Source organism: Microtus ochrogaster, chromosome 22 (genome assembly GCF_000317375.1).
Source record: "Microtus ochrogaster isolate Prairie Vole_2 chromosome 22, MicOch1.0, whole genome shotgun sequence".
In the NCBI taxonomy this organism is placed as follows: Eukaryota; Metazoa; Chordata; class Mammalia; order Rodentia; family Cricetidae; genus Microtus; species Microtus ochrogaster.
Window position 1 is genome coordinate 822,922 of NC_022023.1, and position 21,594 is coordinate 844,515.

At 51.2% G+C, this 21,594-nt stretch overlaps 1 protein-coding gene and 1 long non-coding RNA gene across 2 annotated transcripts; one reads left to right on the forward strand and one right to left on the reverse strand.

Annotated features, from left to right (window-relative positions):
• Positions 1 to 12,776: 12,776 nt before the first annotated feature.
• On the reverse strand, positions 12,777 to 13,999 carry LOC113457321. The gene is made up of 2 exons (XR_003377918.1): positions 13,926 to 13,999; positions 12,777 to 13,136 (listed from the first exon to the last, which is right to left on the reverse strand). It is a non-coding gene; the product is annotated as an uncharacterized LOC113457321 (long non-coding RNA).
• A 1,066-nt stretch (positions 14,000 to 15,065) lies between these two features.
• Positions 15,066 to 17,891, forward strand: Tpbgl (trophoblast glycoprotein like). The gene has a single exon (XM_005357516.3). It carries the CDS (start codon positions 15,352 to 15,354, stop codon positions 16,504 to 16,506), a length of 1,155 nt encoding a protein of 384 aa, XP_005357573.1. The 5' UTR covers positions 15,066 to 15,351; the 3' UTR covers positions 16,507 to 17,891.
• The last annotated feature ends 3,703 nt before the right edge of the window (positions 17,892 to 21,594 follow it).

Sequence of the window (21,594 nt, forward strand, 5' to 3'; positions counted from 1 at the left end):
CCATGCCAGCACTACCTCAGCAGCTTCTGCTAAACTTTAGTCCAGCATCTACACTTGGGTGGCAGCCGCAGGACTGGAGAGGCAGGGTGGCGTGGGTATCCTGCTGAGGTCAGCAGCCTCCAGAAACCTCTCTGCGGGAAGAGGAAGATGCAGAGAGCCAGGGCCCAAGGATGGACTCAAAGATACTTGGAAAGGATGCTCCTACTATTCCCTAGAGATGGGTGACTCAGGTCACCTAGACGCTAGACACGGACAGGACCCCAAAGGATAATAGCATCGTCTCCTCTGGCGAGCTGAGACTATACAGCTCAGCGGTAGAGCACTTGCCGAGTGTGTGTGAGGCCCTTGGATTAGTTTCCAGCACCCATTCTCCCCAAAAGAAGTTTCTGCTACTCTGCATGGACGCATGAGTCTTCTGAGGGCAAGCAGCTCACTTGTCCCCATGGCAGCTAATCCTCATCAGTACCACACTGAGTTCACCCTTCCTATCTATCACTTGTGCCTTGTCCCTCAGCACAAGTCCTGCCACAAGACCCCAAGACCAGAGACCAAAGCCCCAGGCCCTGACTTCATGTGTGCCATCATCTCCCATTCTGCAGCACCTCCAACCCACCCACTTCTCTGCCCCCTCCACACTTCCACTCTGCCCCAGTATCGCTGCCTCTCGTTCCTCTGCACTCTTCTGAGCTTCCTGCTTGTCTTGCACCTGCTCCTTCAATCAAGCTCTGAGAGGCCTTTCAATACGCAATAAACCTCTCAGCCTAAAAGCTCTCAGAAGCCTTTCCTGACCTCTGGGATAAAGGCCAACCTCTTTTGATGGGGAGTTGTCCTACATGGTCACGGTCTCACGTAGCCTAGGCTGGCCTTGAACCTGATGTGTAGTGTGTAGACCAGGATGGGTTAGAACACCTGATCCTCCTGCCTCCACCTCCTAAATGTTGGGATTACAAATTCGCAGCACCGTGTTCATGTGCAGTCAAGATTGACATCTTTAAGAAGGTCTTTGACTGAGCTGGGTGTAAGTTGACAACCTCTCCTCTTGCCCCATTTCTCTCCCCCTGGCTTCTCCTCCCCCCTACCCCTGGCCCTCTCCCCCTACCCCTGGCTTCTGGTTTCTGAATCATGACACCAGCTAGTCTCCCACCTTAGAAGCCTTTGTATGTGCATTTCACCTTGTCTCCCTTGGGGGTACAAAGCTTGGACCGCTCTCTTTTTCTGCTCCAAATGACTCCTAGGACATCTGCTCCTCACATGTCCTCTGCCGCTGAACATGAGTTCCCAGCCCATTCCACCTGCAGGAACAGCTGCAGGACTCAGCAGGGAGGTTACAAAGTAAAAATATTCAGAGCCAAAGTCCTAGAACCACCTATTGTGCCTAGAAGCTCATCCCTGACTGGTTCTCAGGGCCTTCCAGGATCCACACCCACCCCTGCTATCAGCTCCCATCTCTGAGAAGGGGACTAAGGGTGGGGGCCTGGCAAGCCTCCCTCTCTTGTTCCTCCTGGGGCTTTGCAGTGGGCCTCAGTGCCCCTTAACACTGAGGGGCAGAGGTGAGGTGTCCAGCCTGGCCTACTCTACCTGGACTTCTAGCAAGCCCATGGGTCTGGGTTCTCAGGCTGGGAACTTCTTGTGGAGGCTTTAAGGAGTCCCTGAAGCCCTGGCTTCCTCTGGGCCCCTACAGTATTCTGTGCACCCAACAATGTTGTATTCATCTCTTGTGGTATAAGGTAGGGGCTCTTCTCCCATACCAGGGACTCAGCATGCTCCAGGCTTGGAGTTTCTACATCAGCACCCCAAGCTTAGGTCAAGGAAAGACCCAGAAAAGCAGCCAGCAAAGGCTCCTCTACCTATTCAGGAATCATAGCACTAACACACGCCTTTTGCTTGTTTGCTTTTTGCACAAATTGTATTGGATGCTGTTTCCTATGTCCAGATTTTTCCATGAAGAATATACACAAGGATATGATGAAACTGTGCTCAAAATAACAAAATCAGTAAAAGGAATCTCACTATGCCTCTCTGGCTTGCTTTGAACTCACAGAGATCTACCTACCTTATCCAAATCCCTCAAAACACATCAGATTGAATGAGAAAGCACGGGGCCTGCACCACTGATCATCTGTCTAATTGACTGACTCACCAATTTACTCTTGACACTGAGTAAATTGATCCAAGCATCAAGGAAGCCCCATGCATCACTATTGGGTCCGGCATTCAGACTCCCATCAAGAGATATAAATGTCTTTAGCAAATCAAGGTCCCACCATCGCAAGAGAGGAGAGCTAGCTTTCTTTTCTTTTTGGGAGACAGGGTCTTTTGCAAATTCTAGCCCCAAACTTCAGTGTTGCCAAAAGCAACCTTAAACTTCTTTGGAGGGGTATACGCCTGTGTGTAGTGTGTGTGAAGATGTGTGCACCCGTGTGTACCCGTGTGTGCTCACGTGATGTCTTCCTTTATCACTGCCCCCTTTATTCCCTTGAAACAGAGTCTCTAACTGAGCCTCAAGCTTCCTCTGTCGGCTAGGTCGGCACCATTGAGTCCCAGGCATCTACCTGTCTCCACTCCCCAATGCTGGCATTATTATCCGCAGGCACAGCCATGCTCAGCTTCCACATGGTGTTGACGGTTCAGACTCAGGTCATTGTGTGCTTGCACGGCAAATGAGCTTCCTCAAGCCATCTTCCCAGCCCAGTCTTGAACTTCTCACCTTCCAGGCACCGAAACCACATGCGTGTGCTTCCATACCAGGCTTATGCCTCACGATCTCAGTCCTTGTTAGTGGTATTAAATCTGAAGACTTTTCAGTGATCCACGAAGAGCCATGGATCTTGGAAACCCACTTTCTAAATGAATGAGTCTTTGAGGGCGTGATAGATGCCTGTTCTGCTCTGCGTCTTTGTGCTTGTGGAAGAGTGAAAATCCAATAGTTGCTGCCCTGTATTAATGACATTGAGTCAGGCGTTCAGTTGGAGATACTGTACCTTAGTAAAAGCTCGGCTGCCTATTTTTAAGACCTAGAAAATAAACTTAGCTGACCACAGCTCTCCAATTTTTGTATGATTATTTGAGAACACAAAAAGCCAGCGCAGGAGGAAGCATAATGGAATCCAGCAGAAGTAATTTGTAATTAGAAATCCCCACGCCACATCTCAGCCAAGGATAATGGTGATCCATCTTAAGTGCGCACGTGTCCCACGCTGGGCACTGATGAGCCTAATCAGACACACTTCACCGGCATTTTTCACAATACCAAGGGGCCCCTAATTGCCAGTGGGTGTGGAGACTCAGGCTTCTTGCTGCTACTCTGGGGTGATCATAAAGATGAAGAGGCTGGAGTCAACTGCCTGGAAGTGTGATCCCAGCTTCCCTGAGCCTCTACGGCATCGCTCAACCTCCACTTCTTCATCTTGATTTTGTGTTTTGTTTTTATAGATGGGGTCTCATCTGGCTTCAGACTCACCATGACCCTGGCCTTTGCCTCCAGTGTGCTGGGCTTACAAGAGTGCCCGGCAACCCAAGTTTGCTTCCCTGTGTTTATACTTGGGATTGATGCCTTTCAGAATAGTGTTGGTTGGTTTGGTTTGGTTTTTGTTTCTGGTCTTGTGCTTTGCAGGCTGGCATTGAATTCACTACATAGTCTACCATGACTCTGAATTCTGTGACTGCTGGGATTACAGGCATACCACGATTGCCACTCCCAGTTTCTGTTAGAAACAGAACTTTGATTATTATATGGCGAGGAGATGTTTTTCTTTGATCCTATCATACAACAAAAGTATATGCTCAACTATGTTCATAGCAGCATTGTTTGTAATAGCCAGAACCTGGAAACAACCTATATGCCCTTCAATGGAAGAATGGATGAAGAAAGTATGGAATATTTACATATTAGAGTACTACTCAGCAGTAAAAAACAAGGACTTCTTAAATTTTGCATACAAATGGATGGAAATAGAAAACACTATCCTGAGTGAGGTAAGCCAGACCCAAAAAGAGGAACATGGGATGTACTCACTCATATTTGGTTTCTAGTCATAAACAAAGGACATTGAGCCTATAATTCATGATCCTAGAGAAGCTAAATAAGAAGGTGAATCCAAAGACAAACATATAGGCATCCTCCCGAATATTAACCTTCATCAGGCGATGAAAGGAGACAGAGACCCACATTGGAGCACCGGACTGAAATCTCAAGGTCCAAATCAGGAGCAGAAGGAGAGAGAGCACGAGCAAGGAACTCAGGACCGCGAGGGGTGCACCCACACACTGAGACAATGGGGATGTTCTATCGGGAACTTACCAAGGCCAGCTGGCCTGGGTCTGAAAAAGCATGGAATAAAACCAGACTTGCTGAACATAGCGGACAATGAGGACTACTGAGAACTCAAGAACAATGGCAATGGGTTTTTGATCTTACTGCACGTACTGGCTTTCGGGGAGCCTAGGCAGTTTGGATGCTCACCTTACTAGATCTGGATGGAGGTGGGTGGTCCTTGGACTTCCCACAGGTCAGGGAACCCTGATTGCTCTTCAAGCTGATGAGGGAGGGGGACTTGATCAGGGGAGGGGGAGGGAAATGGGAGGCGGTGGTGGGGAGGAGGCAGAAATCTTTAATAAATAAATTAATTAAAAAAAAAGAAACAGAACTTTGTGCACGCAGGCAAGCACTCCACCAACTGAGCTCCCTCCCCAGCCTGTGGTGGTTGTGAAGACTAAGCCGCTCTGTTCACCAGTCTGGCCCTTGAAATGTCTGTCTTATTCCCCCACTGTTAGTCCAGGGTGCCCACAGATTCCCATTGAAGTCAGCCTGCCCTCCTTCCTTCCTTAACCGTCCTCCCTCCCTCCCCTCTTCCTCTGAAGATCCAGCAGGGTCTGTGAGTAGCTGTGGAGCCCTGATTCAGCTGGGCCTCAGAATCCCATATCAGGTGGGCATGGGGGCCAAGCCCGGTGTCAAGTCGTGTGAGGGGCAAGGAGCAGCTGAGCTCTGCTTGCCAAATGCTTTCTTTCCAAAAGATCCTCGGCCCTCTGGCCTCCTTTTTCTTTCTTGCATGGCTAATTAGTGCCCATTGTGGGCTCCTTTTTAGCCTTTCCTTTTCTGAACTTCCAGTTGGCTTCTTTTCCTTCCCCTGCCCTCTGAGAATCAGGGCTGGGACACACTGGCTGAAACTGGCTTCTTTTCCTTCCCCTGCCCTCTGAGAATCAGGGCTGGGACACACTGGCTGAAACGAGCTAAAACAGGCCAGGGCCTGTGCTGAGTTGGAGGAGAGCTCCTTGCCCCAATGCATCACGGGGATTCTGAAGACTAGTAGAAGAAGGGGTTACCCCTCTGGGGAGCTCTTTTTCTGCCCTCTATCACCCACCTATCATCCTGGGATGTCTGTTCTAAGCCCTGGAACATACAGGGCCCTGAGAATCAATAGAGCATCTTGGTGAACGGTGGCCGACACAAGGCAGGGGAGTTAGAAGAGGAACTATCATGAACCACCCAGTGATGGGGAAAGTATGATTTGTGTTGTGTGAATTAAGATCAGCAGTATGAAGGAGTACTGAGACACACCCTCACCATGATCACTAGGAAAGGATCCAGCTGGGGTGTGATTGAACTGGCCCTGCTGAGTAGAGGAGGGCTGTGGTGTCTGGACCCTGGGTAAGGCTACCACTAACAAGAAAGCATGGGCCCATGGGAAGGGTAACTTCCCATAGGTCAGACTGACTCACAGAAGCTCAGAGCCTAATCTGAGAAAGATAAGCCAGGGCCAGGGCCAGTAGAAAGCTTCCTAGAGAGGGATGTCACTAGGAAGGTTGAGAGATCTTGTATCAGAGGTTTGGGAAGAACTAAAGGGGGTAATGCCAACGATTCAACAATCAGGAGCTCGGAGCCTGCCCGGTGCTCCACATTCCTGGCTGGAGCTCCGGGAGCGGTGCTGGAGTCTCTCGGAGCCAAGGTGTCCTCATGCACCGCTGCCAGTTAGTGGGGAGACTGCCACATGTTCCCAGCACGCCTTCTCACCTGGAGCCGGAGCTGCCGCTAATGGCTTCCAGATGTGTCCTTGGGCCTCTGAGGGGGGACTTCCTAGAGGGCACACCTGCTCCCCTGGTCACCTTCATCCACCGATCCCGGTGCAGGCCACAGTGCATAGCCACAGTGTCCATCAGATGGCATCCCGTGTGGGACTCAGGAGGCCACATGAGAGTTGTCCTTTGGAATAAGATGATATGGGAGTCCCCTCTTCCTAAAATAAGATGGCTGGATAGCCAGTCTTTCAAGGGAGCAAGATTACCATGGACAGTCTATGCAACAAGTGAGGCGAGGCCTGTGGGTCTTTGGCCACGGCTTATTTCTGTCTATGTCTGTAAATCTTTCCGCTCATCATTTCTGAGGTCCATGTGTTTCCCTGCATTTCACAGCAAAGTTTTCCTTGTCCATAGCGCAAATTCCATCTGTGTTTATTATCTAATAAGTGTGACTCCAATATTGCCCCTCTTGCTTTGTCTCTCAAAGGCCTAGACTTGAGTTTCTGTTCCTGGGTTACTTGCAGCCTGAATGAGGGTTGTCTGGCTCACACTGTTGTTGGGGTAGCTTGTACTCAAGAAGGAAGGAGGGCTGTGGCTGGTGAACTGCAAAGGCAGTGGGGGTGCCAGAAATTACAGTCGGTGAAAAGAAGCAGACCCCCAAGGCTATAGACACTGAGTCCGTCCCCCATTCTCCTTGGCCAGGCTTAGGCTTGAGTGTGCGTTTATATTGACATTCAGCTAGATATCATCACATTGACACATATCACTGCCATCACTACCATCGTTATCACTAAGACCATCATCAACCGTCACCCCTCCCCGTTGACATTACTATCAGCACTACAACCATAATCACTGTCAACATCAACGCCATCCTTTCATTGTGAATATCAGACATTTTACAGATGCTTTTCAGTAGCTATTTCTTTCTTTTTTTTCTCACCATCGAGGACCACAGTGTTCACCTATTTTCCCGACTCATTGAAGCTAATTAGGAGGACCATGTGTGCTGGATTAAATTGGGGAGGTGGTGGCTCATAAAATGAAAGAGAGACTTTATTTCTACTTTTCCTCTGCCTGTTATCTGATGTGGTGGCTACTGCTTTGTAGTAGGGAGGCCGCTTGTTTGTTTTTGGCTGCTCAGCAGCTCAGACCCAAAACTGTATTAATTGAATCACTGCATGGCTCATTAGCTCTAACTTCTTATTGGCTAGCTCTTACATATTAATTTTACCCATTTCTAGTAATCTGTGTATTGCCACGTGGTTGTGGCTTACTGGGTAAAGTTTCAGCATCTGTCTCTGGTGGAGCTACATGGCTTCTCCCTGCCTCCAGTTTAAGTTTTCCCCACCTAGGTCTGTTCTACCTATCAGGCCAAACCAATTTCTTTATTCATTAGCCAATAAAAGCAACACACAGACAGAAGGACCTCCCACACCACTGCTTTAGCGGCCATTTGGACAACATGAATAAGAACTATACCCCCAAGAAAGACAGAGTGGAAGGCTGGAAGAAGTGTGGATTTCTTGTAAAGCCAAGTGACTAATCAGACTCTAGACTCCTCCTTCTGGACTCCCTTCTGAGGAAAAAAAAAAAGGTGAACTTCTCTTCTGAAGCATTTAAAAGGCTGTTCTTGTAATTATATACAAATAACTGGACATAATCTTGATTATTATACATCACCACCACCACCATTATTTTGCGTTGAACAGTCCAGGCAGGTAATCTCTCTAAGAAATCTGGGGAGAACACTAAGGTGTTGTAGGATTCCCACCATGAGGGTAACCATTTGAGGACAATCATTAGGAAAATCAGTGATAGGAAATCATGGTGAGGATGATGGGAAAGGGATATTTATCTGCTGCTAGTGGGGATTGAAAATGGTACAGTCGCTATAGAAACAAGTATTGAGGTTCTTAAAAAAAACTAGGGGGATGGAGAGATGGCTCAGAGGTTAAGAGCATTGCCTGCTCTTCCAAAGGTCCTGAGTTCAATTCCCAGCAACCACATGGTGGCTCACAACCATCTGTAATGAGATCTTGTGCCCTCTTCTGGCCTGCAGGCATACACACAGACAGAATATTGTATACATAATAAATAAATATTTTTTAAAAAACTAGGAAAAGAACTAATGCAATTCAGTTATAGCAGTCCTATGACTCTATATCAGAATATCACAGATATATTCGCACATTCATGCTTGCTGACATGCATTCACAACAGCCTAGAAATGGAACTAGCCTAGCTGTCCATCTACACATGAGTTGATAAACAACATATAATACATACACACAATGATATTTATTCAACTATAAAGAAGAGTCAGTATGACATTCACAAAAAAATGGATGGAATTGAGGATCACTGTTAAGTAAAATAAGCCAGACTCGAAATATACAAGTATCACAATTATTTCTCAATTGTAAAATCTAGAGCGCTCTCTCTCTCTCTCTCTCTCTCTCTCTCTCTCTCTCTGTGTGTGTGTGTGTGTGTGTGTGTGTGTGTGTATAAAAGAGAGGAGAGAGAGAGAAACAGAGATGGGGACAGAGAGAGACAGAGAATGTACCTGAGTACAGGTGCCCAAGGAAGTCAGGGGCATTAGAATCCCTGGAGTTGGCGTTACAAGCAGTTTTGAACCATTGGGCATGGGTTCTGGGAACTGAACTCTGGTCTTATGCAAGAGCAGTACGTGCTCTTAAACTCTGAGCCATCCCTTCCAACCCCAAAATTCATATTTAAGCACACAAACAAAACTGGGCACAGTAGTATATACTTTTAACACTGAAACATGTGGATTCCCAGGTTCACCTATCATTAACTTATGACCTCTATGTACACACAGACAGACAGACACAGACACAGACACACACACACACACACACACACACACACACACAAATACCCATCACATGCATGTACACACACAACAGAAACAGAGCAATAATTGGCATGAAGGAATTCAGCACCATGGACAGATCAATGGTCTTCATTGAGGACCCCGAGGAAGGAGCCCTATAAGGTAAGGCTGTGAGGTGGTGGCTGTACTTGATCTATGTAAGTTCCAGAAAGCCCCACTTTGATCTCCTGAGACCAGAACAAGCAGGTCGACATGGGAAAACTTCCTAGAGGTGGAGGATGCAGGGGATGGAGGAACAAGACTGTGACCAAATGCACACAATACTGAAGACTAAAGGAGCGTGAGGTGGGGAGGACTCTGTGCTAGAAGGATCTGTGGGCTGACTGTTCTGTGAGAGAACAGGGCAGCAATGGGCGTAAGTTAGGAAAGATGAGTTGGGGGACCCTTCTGCTAAGCTCTACGTTAGTGGTCCCAGCTTCTGGTCCCATAACACTGATGCTGGTATTGTAGGGAACATATAAAACGTACCTGGGAGTCTGTGCTTCTGATTCTCGGACTCTACATGGGGTGCTTTCTGCCATGTATATCACATCAAGGTTCAGTGGCTTAACACCATCCCTCGGGGGTGGCTCACAACTCCACGAGTTAACAGTTAGAGCTTGGATCTGCCGTAGAGTGCTGCTGCAGTTGGGTTCAACAACGTCTAGGATCTGGTTGGTCTCGGGGGAGTCAGCTGAGATGGCTCGCTCTGGCTCCATCCTTGTACAAGTCTTTACACATAGCAATTTCAGGGAAGCTAAAAAAAGGCATCCTGGAAGTCTAAACACTTACTAACCCCCTGCTTGCACCACAGTTGCCAGTGCGCCATTATCCGAAAGAAGTGATGTGGTCGAGCCAAATTCAGTGTGAGAAGGCACAGCGTGAAAGTATAGATCAGAGCAGTAGGATGCATTCAGGAACACTGGGATGGCCTCCCACAGCCTTGCTGTGGTTAATTCCCCGCCATTCCTATTACCAACACCGCAAGAGCCTATTCCTGCTTCACAGACACCGTGACTCTATGGCTCCCCAGGGCTGTGGTTCTTAGAATTCGATGTTTTGATGTCAAGATTCCGTGGTTCTGAAAGTGGAAGACTATTACAGCCAAGGAAGAGCCCAAGAGCCCAAGAGAAGGCTGAGGAAGTCATGCAAAAGAAAACCCTGCCTCGACTTCAGCCCCCAACTCTGTGTCTAGATCAGGCAAATGATACCAGCAACACACTTCGAGTTAGAAAACGTGGATATAGTTCCTGGGTCATGACTCATTTGAGATGACCCCGTGGACAGCTTCAAAAGCAATTGTGTGTATGTATGGATGGGGAGGTTATCTGTACATGATGCTGACACTCCAAACACAGATTTTTTTTATTTGTGACTTTTTTTTAAGTGCTGAAAGTGGACCCCAGGGCCTGATGTCTGCTAGGCAAGTGCTCTATCACTAAGCCACACTCCCAGCCACTCAGACATAGCTCTAACCCAGCCGGTGTTCTCTTGCAGCCAACAATTATCGAGCCCTGTTTTCTGAGCGATGCAGAAGATCAACAAAGCCTGCTCATTTCCAATACTGGGAGCCTGGACCCTGTGCAGCTCAGGATCAGGGGTTTGTTCCTGGTTCCTCCAGCTGCATCCACAGCTGCTGAGACCTTCCTTGAGTTTCAAGGAAGCCAAGATTCAAATGGACTCTTGCTCTTGGCCCTACTTTTATCTGCAAAACAGAGAAGAGAAGAGAACAGGGAAGGGATGGGGTAGGAAAAGAAGGGACTCAACTCTGCTGCTCCCTCTTCCCCACCCTCTCCTGCATCTGAGCATCTGACTCAGTGGCATTCTGGGCCAACCACTGATTATGTTTCAGATTCAGAGACTGTGCCCCTTGGCTTCTCCTGGATGAGAAGAGATGGAGAAGCATGGTGTCTCTACAAGGAAAGGAGGCCTAGGGCAACACAACAAACTATGACAGCCCACCGCTACAGAGGAACCAGTGACAACCCACTAAAAACCCAGGGAAGGACTGTGGCTTGCTCAGTCACACCCCGGCAGGAGACCAAAGCCAAAAGCTGTGGGCCCCCTGCCCTTTGCTAAATGTAAGTTTCTGATTCTAAATGGGATCTCAAGCTCAGCCCGAAACACCTTTGTAAGCCATCAGACCCAGTGCAGGAGAGTCAGGGAATATCTTTGTCAGCAGCTCATAAGGGGAGGAGGGGGGGGGGCAAGAGCACTTACACTTCCCCAGGACTCAGTCCACTCGTTTATATTAGCCTTTCCCCAGAGGCAGGCCACAGAGTGGAGGAGGGTATTAGATATCAGAGAGTTATTTAAAAGCCAATTCCCCACCCTTCCCAAGCAGAGTACGGTCTCTGCTGACTCAATAGAGAAAATGAATCTCGGGCCTATGGATTTTCCTGTGTCTCAAGGCAGTGCGGGAGGAGGGAGGCTGTGATGAGTGACGGAAGAGGGAGGCCCACAGTGAAGCTCCCCCTTCTCAGCCAGGGCAGCACAGAGATGCAAGAAAAGATGAGCTGGGTCTCCCACAGTTATCATGCCATATTGCTGGGGTGCACCTCCATCTGCCTTAGAGAAAAGTGGACAGAGAAACACCCGAAAGGGATCCCCCAACACACACACACACAGACACACACACACACACAGAGAGAGAGAGAGAGAGAGAGAGAGAGAGAGAGAGAGAGAGAGAGAGAGAGCTTACAGTTGCTTTCACTGTATGGCTAAGCAAGCTAAGGTCTTAACTGCCAAGGCCACATATGAAGGTGGAGGCACAGATATGAATGAGTTATATACTATTTCTATGCCTAAATATCTAAAGAGTCTAGAACTAAGAAGCCCTTTGTCAATATTCACTTTTGTTTCTTCTGTTTCAGATAGGGAACCTGAGGTTTGGAAACAGAGGGACTTCCCCAAGAGTTTGAGTGGTCTTTGAGCATCTCTAAGGGCAATGAGGAACTGGTGCCTGCTGAGAAAAGGGATGGATGCCGTTGGGTGATCCCAGGGAAGTCACCAACCTCCCTGTGCTCCAGGTACACAGGAGCATAGAAGAAGCAGGGTCTTTCCAATGAGAAAAAAAAAAAAAAAGGCCAGAGAGAAGAGACCCAAGTACACGAGGGACACCAGCTTGCAAGGCTCAGAGAGGAATCCTGAGATCTAGTGGGATAAGAAACTCAAGAACAGAGACCCAAGCTAAGCATGCTGGCAATCCCCTTAAATCCCAGCACTTGAGAGGCAGAGACAAGCAGATCTTGACAGCCAATCTGGTCTACGTAGGGAGTTTCAGATCAGCCATAGCGACATGGTGAGGCCCTGTCTCAAAACACAAACAAATGAACAAAACCCCGAGTCCTGGTCCAGGTGCACGGCTGCCAGTTTCTCTGCTTGGATGTGATGCAGTGTTCTTAGCTCAAGGAGAGTTGGAGAGGGTCAACTCACCACCCAGAGGCTCCTCATCACACTGCTGAGAGAGGAAGCCTGGGGTGCAGGGGACTGGTATTGCAAAGAAACTGTGGGAACCTGAGCTCCTGACCTGGCTGGAGTGGGAGAGAAGCGCTTAACCTTCCAGGTGAGGGTCTCCTGGTACAGTTATAGAGGAGGACCCTCACCTCGCTGGTCTCAAGCCAGAGACTTTCCGTGAAGGTTCTCTCCCTCATTCCTTCTCCGTGCTGAGCCCTGAGCTCTGCCCTGACAACAAAGGAATCAGTTTGATCTGGAGTCCCCACTACCGACAGATTTAAAAGCCCAAGAATGCTTTTACACTCTGATCACTAAATGACAATTCCAGAAGAAGATGGCAAACACAGCCAGGAGTTGCAAAGGCAACAGATACTTGCATTGACTGAATCAGGGCACAAACAGCCTCAGCCTCAAGTGGACATACATTTATTAAAACACCTACTGTACACAACTCCCAGAGAGAGGGCTCTTCTTCCAGAGAACACAGAGAACATGGGTCCCCTTGCTCAATGGCTGTAGGTTCTTCTTAGGCTTCTCTTCCCCAAATGAAGGGTTCAGCACCAATTAATGAAGGCTGCCTGCTGCCCTGAAGCCCCTTTTTCTTACAGGGGGAGCAGTGAGCAGCAACCAGAAGTCAGCTGCCATGAAAACCTGAGAGGGAGCACCGGCCTTGGCAGTGAGCTTCAATTCCTTAAGGGCTGAAGGCAGAAGGTCTCCATGCAGTACAGCCAAGGAGGCAGATGATTTTGGTCCCTCATTTTTGGAGCACCTGTGCCATGGGAGAAAACGGATCTGAGATCTCCAACGACCAAGAGCACAGCCCAGGGCTCCATCTGCATGTTTGCCCTTGCATGTGAGTCTGCAAGCCACCTCCTCTGAGGCTGCAGTTGAAACCTGCTCCGGCCCAGCAAATATGCATTCAAGCACTTAGGTGTACTTCTGAGTCTATGGACGTAAGCCATGTTGCCCTCCAAGCTACATTCCTATGTGATCAGGCACCGATGAGCCTGTGCAAGACCAATCTGTTTAAACTTGCTCTGTGCAAGTTGTGCAAGGCTACACATGCCCACGTAGATTTGTGAGACCACACATGGGCATGGGTAGGTCTGTGTGTGTAAAACCTGCCTTTCTGTGTAGAGACACACACGGATGTATAAACTCATCTGACCAGGTACACAGACATGTCTAACTCTAAATGTGAAAATTACTACTGTCATCTTCCAGTAACTGAGAGACATCATAGAGACAGAGAGAGAGAGAGAGAGAGAGAGAGAGAGAGAGAGAGAGGACTGGGTCAACCTCCAGCATCATCAGCCTGGCCCTTGTTGTTGGTATTTGCTTGAGACCCAGACCACCGCAGGCTGTGCCTCTTAAATGGTTTCAATCTGCTGGTCGATCTGTTAAATACAACTTCAGGGGAAAAGTCAACCAAATATCCCCAGTTCCGGAGAAAAAGACTGACTGACTCTTCTGGAGAGGAGGAGAGGGCTCCATCCCAACCAGCTCTGCCAAGCAAGATACTCGAATGGCCCAGAGATCAAATGTCAGCTTCTCCAACCTGAATAATTCATGCCAAGACCAGGAATGCTCCGGAGTCTGTCTCTTTAAATCAGGTCTTGAGCTTCCCAGTTCTGGAGAGAGAGAGAGAGAGAGAGAGAGAGAGAGAGAGAGAGAGAGAACAAAAGTAAATAAGTAAAAAAAAAAAAAATCCAGAACAAAACAAGTCTATCAGCAGCTCAGCCCCCACCTCCGTCCTGGATGCTACCACACCCCCACCCTACCCTACAAAACCAGTTCCTGGTTCGAGACCAGCCTGGTCTACAAGAGCTAGTTCCAGGACAGGTTCCAAAACCACAGAGAAACCCTGTCTCGAAAAAACCAAAAAAAAAAAAAAAAAAAAAAAAAAAAAAAAAAAAAACAGTTCCTGAACCCCCACTCAGTACTGACTGGTGGGGGAGTTTGGAGGGACAAAGCTGAACACCGTATCCTAAGGGTGCTCAGGTGCTGGAGCAGGTGGGAAAGCAAAGAGCTGAGTCTCTCCACCGACCAGTCCCTGAGTCTGGGAGGAGTCAGCCGGAAGGGTGGAATCAATGGGAGAGGTCCTGACAGAGGCAGCGCAGCCTGAGTTAGGGGCATGGGAAGTGTGGGGACAGGGGGTACTGTAGACTCCCCTCCGGCATGGGACAGAGTCGACAAAAGACTGACTGACGCACAGGACCTGCAGAGGTGAGGAAATGGCAGCACCTAAAGGAACTGGGATCGCAGAAGAGGCAGGCAAAGCTAGGTATTTTCCAGGCTCTCGCCCTTTGCACAGCTCCTTTCCTTGACTACAAGAAGAGTAACTTTCTCAGCACACCCTCAGCCCCACCTCCTCTTCTAGGGGTAGCAGTTCTAAACGCCTCTCCCACCTTGGGTGGGTGCACAGACCCACCTGCCAGGTCAGCCCTCCGGGCCCCGCCCATACGTGCCAGGAGGGAGGAGGGAAAGAACCTGCCTAAACGTAGGGGGTGGGGAAAGAAGCAAGTCAGAGCTCGGGGAGCCAAACTTCTTAGCAGCTCGGGAACTAGAGAGCACAGCGGCCCTAAGCCTTGCTGCTCCGGAGCCTCCCACCCCGCCTCCCTCAGCGAGGAGGTGCAGAGACTCCGCCGGGGGTGGAGGAGGCGGCCCGGAGGCGGGGAGGGGGAGGCAAACCCTGCCCACTCGGCTCGGAGCCCAGAACGGCCGCGGAAGTCGGAGGCCGAGCGCAGGGCGACGAGGGCACCGGGGGCGGGGGTCTCCTGCCTGACCCCTATCGCCCCCCAGTCAGCAAAGTGGAGGCTTCTTGGACTTTACAAGCAGAAGAAACAGATCGGGACAGCCAGCCGCTCCGGGTCAAGGTCTAGCCTACCCCCACCCTCCCGTGCCACCCCACCCCATCATCACCAAGCGCTCCTAACTCACTGGTGAGCGCGGCTGGCTGGGGGCTGGATGCGGGGACGGCCGCGATGGCCCCGTGCGCGGGACAGCGGGGGCTCTGGAGCCCGCTGCCGGGGCTGCTGCTCGTGGCAGCGGCGCTGAGCCGGCCCGCCGCGCCCTGTCCCTTCCAGTGCTACTGCTTCGGCAGCCCCCGGCTGCTGTTGCGCTGCGCGTCGGGCGCGGAGCTCCGGCAGCCTCCGCGGGACGTGCCGCCCGACGCGCGCAACCTCACCATCGTGGGCGCCAACCTGACTGTGCTGCGCGCGGCCGCCTTCGCGGGAGGAGACGAGGAGGCGACAGAGGGCGTGCGCCTGCCTCTCCTCACTGCGCTGCGCCTCACACACAACAACATCGAGGTAGTGGAGGACGGCGCCTTCGACGGGCTACCCAGTCTGGCGGCGCTCGACCTGAGCCACAACCCACTTCACGCCCTGGGAGCCCGTGCCTTCCGCGGGCTGCCTGCGCTGCACTCGCTGCAGCTCAATCACGCGCTGGCGCGGGGCGGCCCCGGGATGCTGGATGCCCTGGACGCCGCGCTCACCCCGCTGGCAGAGCTGCGCCTGCTGGGCTTGGCGGGCAATGCGCTGAGTCGCCTGCCGCCCGCCGCGCTGCGCCTGCCTCGCCTGGAGCAGCTGGACGCGCGCGTCAACGCACTGACCGGCCTGGGCCCCGACGAGCTGCGCGCGCTCGAGCGCGATGGCGACTTACCCGGGCCGCGCCTGCTGCTGGCGGACAACCCGCTGATCTGCGGGTGCACCTCGCGCCCCCTGCTGGCCTGGCTCCACAATGCCACCGAGCGCGTGCCCGACGCGCGCCGCCTGCGCTGCGCCTCCCCGCGCGCACTGCTCGATCGGCCACTGGTGGACCTGGACGAGGCGCGGATGGGCTGCGCCGACGGCGATGCTAACGAGCGCGGGGAAGAGGTGGATGTCGCCGGCCCGGAGCTGGAAGCCTCTTACGTCTTCTTCGGCCTGGTGCTGGCACTCATCGGCCTCATCTTCCTCATGGTGCTCTACCTAAACCGCCGTGGCATCCAGCGCTGGATGCGCAACTTGCGCGAGGCCTGCAGGGACCAGATGGAAGGCTACCACTATCGCTATGAGCAGGATGCAGACCCGCGCCGCGCGCCCACTCCGGCTGCCCCCTCCGGTTCCCGGGCCACTTCCCCGGGCTCTGGTCTTTGAGCCTCACCTCCCTAATGGGAGGCTGTCCCTGTCAGCTGATAACTTTACTGGGACCACCCAGCCTTCCCCTGCCTGGCCTGAGCCCTGGAGATGACACACCAATGAGTTTGGATCTCTGAGACCTTTGGATCAATCGTAGCATCTCTCCCAACCCAAAACTCCAAGATGTACTCGTTTTTTCCCCTGGCCTAAGAGCTTCCAGGTCAAAAACCCAGAGACGCCCCCCATCTGTTTCCAGAAACAAACCCTTCCTGTCGGTCCTTCCTGGACCATTGAAATCCCTTCACCCAAAGGTCTGTCCAAAGACCCCACTCTTCCATTTTGAAATCTCTAGCGCTTTCTCCACCACACACGCGTTGAGCCAGACACCTTGGCTAGACTGCACTGACCCCTGTCCCCAGTTAGGAGCCTTCAGTCCTTTTCTCAGAGCTCAGGGGGTCTACATCCCTTCTGGTCTTATCGGAAGGTTTTTGTGGACTTTGAGCCGTTTGTCCCACCCCAGAATTCTGAGCCCTCCATCACGTAATCCACATCCAGAGGCTCTGTGGCTTAAGTGGCCTCCTCTAGTCTGGCGTGCTTCATGTACTGATTCTAGCTCAAGCTCCTCCATTCCTTGGCCCTGCCTGGGTCCCTCTCGAGCCAGGGACATGCCTTGGTGTAGAATCCATCCTTAACCTTTTCAACCGGGAATCGGATGTCCCAACGCTCAGTGTTTGTCCTCAGTCTGAAGCTCAGCTCTTCCCCTCGGTCACTTCCGTGCCCTGGCCCAAGTCTTAGGCTTACCCATCACCGGCACTTTTACCTGCCTCTGCCATTCTCTGATCCGGGTCCAGAGAGGAATCTCCCCCATCGTGGGGTGCTACCCACTGCCCTCCTAGAAGGAGTTCTCCCATCCTGCGGGACAAGGGCAAGCACCCTATGGCGCATAGGCAAACCCTGGTGAGGAAGAGAGCATGTGGGGTATGCAGGGCCTCCAAACCGGGGTCACTGGTCCATCTGGGAAAAAGAGGCTGGGAGCTGTTATCTGTCTAGTTTGTCTGCACTCTCTCTCACCCATGTGGTCCTCCCCTGGGAACTCCTCGCTACCACCTCTCATGCCTTCTGGAGGAGGATAGAGTCTGACTTCTTGTCTCAGTCACAAGCCTTCCTGGGTCAAGGTCATGGCCTCAGCGCCCTGCCTTCTGCACGATCCCAAAGCACAATGGTGAGTGAGGAGGGGCCGCCTCCCTACTGCCGCTCACCCTAAGTCAGGCAGAATGGCAGGCCCGTGCTGCCTCTGCACAGGAAGTCTTCCTCCTCTGTGTATTGGCTTGAGGCCCGCCTTCCCGCCCTCAACTGAGAAATCTGGACCTCCCTTGGGCTGTTTTCTATAAAGTCTGCAATAATCTCCGATACTCTCTGCTCTTGTAAGTGGTACTGTGTCTTTCCTACTGACCTTGGGGCCTTGGTGGCAGCGAGAGGTGGCAAGGGGGCATTTGAGGCCATGTCCCTTGTGTGTTCTCTGGAGCTGGGGGGCAGGGGGGGGAGAAATGGACTGTGGGTTCACAGAGCAAGATTGAGGCTAGATACGTGGAGGGACTTTCCACCACTCTCCAAACCCCCCTGCTTTTTGATGGTCTGAAATGGGCTTAGCCTCAACCAGCAATGAATTCTACACTTTTTTACACTCCCTGTCCTTTGGGGTGGGGGCCTGGAAGGAAATATGTTTAGATTGACTAATCTTGCCTGGGATGAGCCTCTTAGGAAAGAGGCCAGCTACAGAGGAGAGGCAGTTTACTGAGGCAAATTTGTCTGAGGGGCCATTGGCTGCTCCAGGCCCATCTGCCTGCTAGCCTTTTTGCCTAGGGAGCACTGGGTGTACAAAAGGAGGAGAAACAGCAGCCTAGAGGGGGTGGGGCAGAGTGACCCCCGCTTTATAAAGGCGGTGGGAAGCAGGTGGGCCCCAGGCTGGAAGAAGTGGCTCATCTCTTATTTCAGGATTCCCAGAGTTGTTTACTTAGGTTCTCAAAGCCCTGGAATCATTGGGCAGAAGTCTAAAATTCCAGCATGTATTTTAAAAAGTTCAGAGCCACGTGTTTCTAGAATGTGTGGCTTCTAAACATTGAAAAGGTCATCCTGGTGCCATGGGAAGCCTCTGTTGTCTTGGCGGTACACAGTGCACTCCCTTCTTGTCTTCTCCTAGTGGATGCTGTATCCATCCTCCCAGCTGTTTTCCATGGACATCTGTCAGGGACCTTCAATGCGTGCTCTGGGCGTCCTCTAGAAAAGAATAGTGATGTTCTTATCCAGGTTAGGGAACCACCTCTCAACAGATCACCTCGGTGCTAAAAGTGTACCGTAACTGCAGTAAATCCTAGCAGATAAAGGGTGCTGTTGGCTGTGGGTGCATTATCGGCAAACCAACTGAACCTTTTACATGGTGCCACTTTGGATACTCTGCTAAGAAGTTAGTTTTCCTGAGCCATGGAATAGCAACAGATATTTTAAAAGTCAATTGAAGGCCTGTTGTATATGATGCGAGGCTTTGACTTCGTGTTGTTGATGGACTGACTCCATTAGAAGCCAGCCCACGTCCCCAGCCTTTGTCCTCACACTTAAGCCTATGCTGGACACAGCTCTGCCAGTCCTAAGGAGCCTAAGGCCCGGGAGCCCCAGATCCAGTCTAAAGGGGCTTTGTAGATGAAGTAGCATTTGAGCTGAGTTGGGGTTTGTACTGTTTTGTTTTGTGATGCCAAGAAGGTCAAATCCAGATCCTTGCACAGGCTAGGCAATCACTGTACCACTGAGCTACACCCACAAGCCCTTGGTTTGTGTTTTCTCTGGTTGGTTTTGATACAGGATCTTGCTGCGTGGCCTAAACTGGCTTTGGACATAAGACCCTCAATTCTCAGCCTCCTTAGTTCTGTGACTCCAGGAATGAGCCACCCTGACTCCCCATACCATCCACTCAGTCCAAAGCCTCTCCCAGGAGCTGCTACAAATAAGGGGTGGGGAGAGGCCTGGAGGATGGGGCAGCAGGGACAGAGTGGCAGGGGCAAAGTTATCTCTGGATGTCTCCTTAGAGAGCAGGTAGGGCAGTGAGCAGGTGACGGCAGGTAAGTGTGGGTGGGACTGTCAAGACTGTGGTAGACAAGAACCCGGTGAGCACTCAGAGAGACGGGCAGACTTCCCAGGTTTCTGTGACCCCATAAGAGGTTCAAAATTGCCAAACGTCTCTGGGAACCTCTGGTGTTGGTGACCCTGAGACCATCCTTGCTCCTCAGATCTAGAGTGAGAGCCGATGAGGGCCTGGCTTGAGCCTGAGGACCGAGTTCGAATCTGACTAAGCACCTGTCTTCCCAGGCCATCTGAACCCTTGCAAAGTCCTGTGTGCTGGGGAATGCTGCCGAGTAGGTCTCCACCTTTCTAGCACAGGCTGGCACTGTCCCCTAGAGTTTCCTGTCTCTCTGCAGCTCTGTCTTTCTTCCATTCAGGCTGTGACCTCTGCAGACACTGCCTCCGACTGAAGGCCTTCTCCATCTTCATTAAGTCGGCCTGGCAGATGCTCGGCCCTAATTTACTGGCATGGCCTTTCCTAGGCTGAGAGAAGCGAGGAGGGCAGTTAATAACGCTGCTCCACAACCTCACCCCACCTCGTGCGCCCTCTCACTTCTCCCAGCATCCTGCGGGGGCAGCTTTTCCGGGGATTGAAGATGGAAGATGCTCAACGCACTTTTCCTTGAATGGGCGTGGAGACCAAAGCTCAGAGTGTACAGTAGCTGCTTCGGGTCACACAGAGGCCAGAATTCCCGCCTCCAAGGCTGGTCTTCCCCGAGTACTTGGTGGGTCCATCACCTCCGGATTTGGCATCTTCTTATTCCTGTGGTACCACTTCCAGAAGCCAGGATGAACCATGGAAACCTAGGGAGGGAAAAAAGACAGCACAGTGGGAGGTGGGGTGGGGGCACCGTCAGTTGCTTCAGACAGGTTGAAGGAGTCCTGATCTTGGAGGTAGCAGGTGTGCCGGGGCCCATGTCTGTTGTGAGGGGAGCAACGGGCTGATTCTGGGTGCCTGAGCTCAAGTCCCTGCCTTTCAACCCACCCTTCCTCCTGCACTGGCTCTGCTGAACACCTGCTGAGCGCAGGGCTCACATAGAAGAACCAGATCTTACTGCTGTTCTGGGTCCAGATGGTGCCACGCAGGGTCACTGCGAATGCAGCCATACAAACATAGGATGTCAGGGAAGTCCCTGAGTTGGCCACTCACGCTGGGAGACTTCTATGGAAAAGGACTCACTATCAATAATCACATGGAAAAATTAAAAAAATAATAAATTTTTATTGCAGAAGAAGTCAGACAGGGTGGCACACAAACCACAGGTGTCTGGAGGCAACGCAAGAGGATCACCAAAAGTCTGAGGGCGTCTTGGGCCAGGATGAGACCTCAAACAACAGCAACAGCCGCAGGGGCTGGAGAGTAGCTCAGTGCCTATGAGGACTTACTGCTCTGGGAGAGGACCAGGATTCAGACCCCAGCGCCCATGTCAGGCAGCTCACACCTGCTGCGGAGGACCTAGTGCCCTCTGCTGGCCTCCTTACACACCCACGTGAATGCACATATGCATGCGGACATGAATAAAATTTAAAACGCTTTTCCATTTAAATCTCAAAAAAAAAAAAAAGCGAGAACTTAAGAAATGGCTCAAAGGTTAAGATCACTTGCTGTTCTTCCAGTGATGTCACTTTGGTTCCCAGCGCCTACACTGGGGGTCAGAACCGCCTGTAGCTTCATATCCAAGTCTTTTTCTGGTCTTGAAGCACCTGTACATATATTCCGTACACATAGAGATACACACACACACACACAAAAATAAAAACTCAGATGTTTGTTTTTTTTTAAGTGGACAGGCTAGGGCAGCAGCTTAATTGGGGGAGTGCTTTCCTAGCATGTACAAAACCCTGACCATAGCATATGCCTGCATGCCTGCAATTCCTGCACTTGGGAGATGGAGACAAAAAGATCAGTTCAAGGTCATCCTTGGTGTCATAGAAAGTTTCAGGTCACTCTGGGCTACATGTAACCCTGCTTTTAAAAAGGGTTCTACAGCT

Excerpts from the sequence above, each read along its gene's own strand:
- Tpbgl (XM_005357516.3), top strand. The coding sequence starts at position 15,352 with ATGGCCCCGTGCGCGGGACAGCGGGGGCTCTGGAGCCCGCTGCCGGGG.